This window comes from Calonectris borealis, chromosome 18 (genome assembly GCF_964195595.1).
Source record: "Calonectris borealis chromosome 18, bCalBor7.hap1.2, whole genome shotgun sequence".
NCBI classification, from domain to species: domain Eukaryota; kingdom Metazoa; phylum Chordata; class Aves; order Procellariiformes; family Procellariidae; genus Calonectris; species Calonectris borealis.
In genome coordinates this window covers 8,797,223-8,804,046 of record NC_134329.1, presented here as the reverse complement: position 1 = coordinate 8,804,046, position 6,824 = coordinate 8,797,223, and the positions used below count along the sequence as shown (strand labels likewise).

The 6,824-nt window shown below is 39.4% G+C and overlaps 1 protein-coding gene across 4 annotated transcripts in view; it reads right to left on the bottom strand.

Annotated features, from left to right (window-relative positions):
- Positions 1-6,824, bottom strand: part of ATP2A2 (ATPase sarcoplasmic/endoplasmic reticulum Ca2+ transporting 2) — a 49,822-nt gene continuing 42,998 nt past the window's right edge. For 2 of the 4 annotated variants that reach the window (XM_075167742.1, XM_075167743.1), the window contains one exon: positions 5,063-6,721. In XM_075167742.1, coding sequence (XP_075023843.1) covers positions 6,452-6,721 — 270 coding nt within the window. In that variant the 3' untranslated portion in view covers positions 5,063-6,451. Of the gene's footprint in view, positions 1,111-5,062; positions 6,722-6,824 lie in introns of those variants that run through there. The other 2 variants (XR_012676462.1, XM_075167744.1) reach the window with 2 other exon arrangements.

The window sequence follows — 6,824 nt, the reverse complement described above, 5'->3', positions numbered from 1 at the left end:
TAGTTGGGAAAGACATGTTTATTTTAAGTTTCTCAGAGGGATTTTACAAACAATGGAGCATTTTAAAAAAACTGAGTGATCAAAGTACTTGACAGTGTCCCTTCAACACACGCACAAGCCCCTGGACAGAGGAAATCACACCAGCGAGGAGGTCAATGCTGCCGGAGAGCAGCTGGCATCTGCATAGTTCTAGGAGGAAAGATTGCAATGGTGTTGGTGCTAGTAAGTGTCATCCTGGCATTAATATGAGAGAGGCTGAAGTATGTATGCATGTACCTGCAGAAAACAAAGTGCATCAAATAACACGCAAAGTACGTATTGTAGAATAAATTTATTTACCTGATACAAATGAAACTAGGTGTGATGCTTCTTACTGTCAGCATGTAAATAGACAATTGATCTTATTTACAACTTCTAAAGTCATACATGCAGTTGTCGTAACTGGCTAAGTCGGTTGTTGCTTTTTAGATAAATGCATCACAATATTTTGTATTGCACCAACATCTGTCTTACTGCCTTAGATTTAAATAAGTTACATTACAGTGCAAAATAGGTTGATTTGCACACATGATAAAAAATCCAAAGTTATGAACTGGAGGCTTACAGTTTAACATTCACCTGTAATCTTCTCAATGAATTTTATAAATAGGATAGCATTGTACATAAGCTGTTACAGAGTAGTATGTTTGGATGATACAATACAGAGAAAGATTTGTCTACAACCAAAGGCATGCATTATTTTGATATTGTACATTTTATAAACTGACATTTTACATACAGAAATGTGGAAAATTGGCTGACAGCTCCACGATTCTTGTTCAAGGATAAACAAACTCTTCTCCATGCAGCACAGAAACCAAACTTCTCTGGAGAGAGTTTCCCATTCGGTAAGCTATATTGCACATTTGTACATCTGTATAATGAAGTCCTAATGGTACCACACATTTCTTCCACAGAGAACACAATGAGTTTTGTTTTAGGGAAAGCAAAGAATCTTTACACATGATACATGCAGAAGTTTTGGTAGATGTGTTGCTAAAAACACATGCACGCAACAAAACAACCTTACATTTCTGCAAAATTGTTTAGGAAGCGATTACTCCAGTATTGCTGAAAAGGAAAGAAAGAAAAGGCATCAGTTAATGAAAGGATGAATGCTAAGTATCATTATACAAGCAAGACTAAGATCAACAGTGACAGAAGAAAGAATGTTAAGTTTGATAACTGGCAGCTCTGTCATTGAAGGGACACTCTCAGGTTACTTTGTTCTCGAAGCCGAGAACCCTCTGGATTATGGCTCAGCTCTTCTGAATGCAGCAGAGCTCCCTTTATCATCAGCAAAGCCAGCGCTTCCTACAGAAGACTGCAGTGAAAAAGAATTGAGACGCACTCAGATAGCTTTTGCCTTTCTCTGCCTGACTAGTGGCAACAGACAAGTCTCACTGGTAATTTTTACTTTCAAGTTCCATACTACACAATTTGAGCTCAAGTTTTTAAGAACTTTAAGGGTGTTTTTCTAATCGAGGCATTATATTGCAAGTTTGGCCCCAAAGTGACCTAACAATGTCCCTTTTCCAAGTTATGCAGCTTATTCTGGGAAGCAGTAGGAAAGCTTTGAAGAAGTCATTAAACTACACAGATTAATGCGTAGGCAAAGGGTAGAGTACAACATAATAAAGCTACTATTGTACTTTACTCCTAAAATACAGCGTAAGGTTAGCCTTGTGTCTAGCAGAGAAGAACAGTACTCTGATCCCTAGAACTTGATGGTGGTTCTTCAAAACACTGCTTCAACACTATAAAATTTAGGCTCTCCTGCTAAGATTTGAAAATGCATATTAATGTAATTAAGGATGTAATTAGCAGAGATTAGGGAAACAGTTAATGGTTAGAAGTGCAAAAAAGTAAACAAGACAGGTGCAAGAGACAGACAACTTTGTATCAGTATTACCTCCCTTCATCTCAGCAAATTGAACCATCTTTAAGCTGTTTACCGTGTATATTCTATGCATTGGCTGTGTTCTTGGAACAGTGACAGAGGACTGCTGTACTGCATTTTATCATCAGATTAAAAACTCATTTTCTTACCATTAGCCTTCTCCAAAATAGCCTCCCTACAAACATAAGCCTCATAGCATTTTGACAGACTGATATATATTTTTCTGCAGCATCTCTCATACTTATTTATTTGCAGTAATACTTTGGGAAACCAAGTATGAACTATTTTTATTGCTTGGATGCCAGCAAAAAGGAGCAGCTCGTTGTGTAGCTCAAACAGTACTTTGAATCACTCGCATCTGAAAGAAGAAAGGGCCCGAGGCACTACGAAGATAAAAGCCCCTGTCTAAATATTTGACGTATGACTGCAGCTGCCTGACCGTTTTCTTTGCTCTGATTCGGACCAGGCTACAGAACACTGAATTCAGGAGGAGCTGCTCTCATACCAAACCCCACTGGTTTCCCAGCATAAGCCGATATCCTTCCTGGTGTTCCTAGCATAAGGCAGCATCAATCACGATTGATACAAGTCTTACACCTCTCTCACTAGAAAGTAAGTAGCAATATGTGAGGACACTAAGGAATCCAGAAAACAGCAGAGATGAAAAAGCTCGGTGAGATGAGAGCAAAAGGAAACAAAAAGTGTGAAGTTATTTTCTAAAAACAGGGTGGGAGATAACTCAAAGTCATCCAGGCTTTATTTCTGCTTAAGTAAGTGCTTCCGTTTATATATTCACAGGGCTAACACATTAAAATAGGAGTTACCTATTTCTAGCCCCAGATTACACTAGTGATTACACTAGTACAGTGACGGGGCTGGAGAGGAAATATGTAGGGAATAAAGAAATCAAGCGAGAGTTTCAATTTTGAGATGTTGGCAAGTCAGTCTATTCTCAATTGAAAAGTCCTCCCTTCTTGGCTTCTCTAGAAAAAAAGGACTGATAGCTGAAGAATGACAGGACCTACACAATTAAGGATAAGCATTTTAGTTAACACATTTTCCTGCAGTGCATTACTAACCTTGCACTGTATTTCTATAGTTTCTATAATTGAAAAGCCAAGCCATCAGCTGCCTTATACTAATGCCAGAAGCACACTTGGGTAACCTCCCACAGCCTACTCAACTGAAGGGGTAAGACCAGATCCGCAGCACTCCAGCTCCAAGGTCACAAGGAAGCTTGCAGCAGACAGTGACTTCAGGGCAGGGTGCTTCACTGCCTGAGAGGAAGCTCATGGTAGGTCTTAACATTTGGCCAGTTCAGACAACACAAGGCTGGTATTTACCAGGTAGTGGCAACACTTGGAAAACAGAAGTACTGAAAGCATAGCAACAGCTGCCATTGAACCTGAGATAAGTAAGTGCTGATCTTGGGGAACTCTATTGCTCCATTTCTACAGGAAAATTTGGACAGCAAGAGTGGGAGAAATAAAAGAAAACGAGGGTAGATTAAGGTTGCTTGGGCTCTTTAGGAGCATCTTATAAAACCTGACTGTTCCCATAACCTCAGGAACCTGTAGGGATGAATGCCACTCCATTTACCCACCAGTCATCCAGCTTTCAAAGGCAAACTCCAAGGAACACAAGGCCCTAATGCAAGTTCCTCCAAGACATGCGATATAAGTGAGCTCTCGGATGTCAGTATGGAAATCCGTGACACAAGCAGGAAGATTCATCTTCAACACAGACAAAGATCCAACAAAGAAATTGTTGAAGACTGAATTCTACTTATCGACAGTCTTTTTCCCCTTCAGCTTCTTAGAGGCAGGGAAAAAGGGGGTGTATAGCAGGATTATTTGGCATAATAGACAGGAATAGGACTGTACAAGAATCAGAATCGTTCATGGTGACAGTCAGATACGAGGCTTTAAAACGCCCACCAACACGGTGCTCTGGAGGTTCACACAGAACCAGTGTTCAAAGATTCAGTGGCGTTCCTGCCCTGGAAAATATTTGTCAATGAAGTTGGGAGCACACAGAACTAACTTGCTAGTATTTGTTTCCAACAAATAACATAGCTGTACGTATTTCTATCTCAGGGAATCCTAAATCACATGACCTATTATTTTTCTGTTTCAAGAAATGGGGACAAGTCTCATATTGCTCATTTACTATTGATACAGCAAATGGCCATTGGTTTTGTGGTATGCAAGACCTTAGTTTGGCAAAGACAGGTTCTTCCACACTAAAGAAGGCATTCAACAGGATTTAAATGCTTACAGTTCGGCAACACATCTACTAAATCATCAGGTCCAGCTCCTTTGAGTCACTTCAGCATCAATTTAAACAAGTCAAAGTCTATATAAACAGTGAGTACTCACAATGCAGTGGAATTTCGATAGGGTCTGTGTATTTTGAGGTTAGCATCTATATCTGAAAGCTTGAAACCTAGTAAATTTTCTGTGCTCACTGAATTCCAGCTGGCACCAACAGAACATAGTTTTTAAACTATCATTTTCCTCTATGGGGAATCAGAAAGCTGTTTGAATTTGGTTATTAGAGCAGACTGAGCCAGCAGAAGATAACACTATGCCTACAAAGACATAGTGACCCCAGTACAATTTTCAAAGACTATCCTGTTAAGCTGAGACTGTTCTTTTGTCTTTTCATATAACCACTGTACAAAGTGTTTCCACTCACTGGACACAGTAAGCTGTTTTTGCAAAGAGGAGCACCTGCACTTTGAGCACTGCAGATACCAGAGTCTAGGGAAGGGTGGTCAGCTCAGAGGGGCATCCCCTATTTCAGAGTAGGAAAAAGCTTTGGAGTAAACCAGCACCTGACCACAAGTACCAGAGTGTTTTGGACACTAAACATTCATGTGAACAGCTGTCACTGTCTTAAGTTACAGATTTGTCCAATTTTATCTCAAACTTAAGACCAAAAGCTGTAAGACCTTGGGCACTAAGGCTCCTGAGTGCTATAAAACAAGACCTAAAATACACTACACCAAAAGCAAGTGCTTTGCCTTTGGAATCAGTAATTTGAGCTTCAGACCACGAAACAAAGTCTAAAGTGGTGATAATAATGTAGCACAGCAGAGTTTGACAAAACACGGCATGGGAATGAAGGAAATTACTATTTATTCTTCAACATGTATACAGCATATGCTATTTTACAGCAAGTCACCACTGGCATGGTGAAATGGAAGAGAAATACTCACTTTAGTCGATGAAAGTTGGAAGGCATTGGAGAAAAACACCACAGTTAGGACTGTTAATGACTTACACATTGTTGGTACAGGACTGAATCTGAAAACATGCTTTAACATTTACCGTAATAATGAAGGTGGTTAGTGCCACATTAAAATAAAAATAGTTCTATACAATATGTTCAATTTGGTCATGTGCTATTTACAGATTTTACAAAAAACACACACGAGCTTGTTACTTCAAGTCAGGCTAACAACAGGCCAGCAGAGTAACTCCATGTATACAACTGATCATTAGTGCCCTAAGTGTAGGAAATCCAATTTCTAGCTATGCAGTGCAAGTTATTTTTCCAGGTCTCATTACAAGTTTTGATCTTGGGTATTGGGGAGAAGGGCGGGGGGGGGGGGGGGAGAAAAAGAAGTGATCTGACACATGTAAATAAGGTATTAAAACCCAACTTAAACCCTCTTTTGAATTAAAACAGATTATGTTTGTTAAAAAGGCTTGTTTTAGATTTAAGTAGACAGAAGTAGCCCTCCCTATCCCTCCATAATGGGCAACACTGGCAAAATAAGGTCTGTTACAATAAAATACAATAGACACTTAAATAAATAATCTTAAAAAAACAACCCTATGTGTGTTGAGAGTATGGAAGAACCCCAGCAGGCTGCACCTGGAATGATATTTTCTGCACGAGCAAGATTAGGCATACCTCATACAGAAACTGGTGTAAACAAGGACAGTCAAGAACTGAGAGTGAGGGAACAGGAAGAGGGGAAACCGAGAAGAAATCCTGACCGAGGTAGCAGTACTCTCTACCCCGTGCAGAAAATTCTGCTTAGGAATAAAACCTGACTTTATGACAAATTAAGTTTGGATGATCATGCAAAAGACAAACAGTTACATGCTTTTTTAGTTTTAGACGACACACACTCATTCCCTAAAATCTGCTGCCAATTTAGTTTGATAGTGTCCGCTGGCTCAAAAAAAATTTACTTTTTTTACATGATGAATAGACTATTGAACAGAACACTGTACATGCTTTTCATCTACAAAAAAATATTTGCATAAAATAGTGTTAGTTCTCTGTACATGTCAATGGACACTTTAACTGTGTATAAAAGAGGAATATATTGCCCCCACTGAAGTCAGAAAAAGCAAAAAACCAAAATCTAGATTATGAAACCTCCATCACCGGCAAATATGTTCATGTGAAAATTCAGCAGAAATAGACAGTTGCTCTAAACAATAAAAAAATTAAGTTAAACTTTTTCTTTGAATGTAAAACTTGTCACCATGTCAGTCAAGACCAGAACATATCACTAAAGTTAGTGTCTGTGCTGTAAAGCCAGATAACCAAGGGCATAGTAATGAACACAAACGGCCAGGAAACTCCTTCGGTGCATGCTGACAAAGAACATGGTTTGGTAGCAGGCCGCACACTATCTTTACCAGGTTCCAGGTAGTTACGGGCCACATATTTAAGTGTTTCATCCAGCAGAATGACAGGTAGTGAGATTTTCAATACCATCAGCCATTGCGTCACATTCAAAGGTGTGATCTGGAAGATAATCTGAAAGAAAAGCCAAGCATTACATCTTTTCTCCCCTTCCATTCCTTGCCTTAAGCTCCAGACAAGTTTTTGCTCTATCTCCAAGTGCAGGGATGGGTGTAAG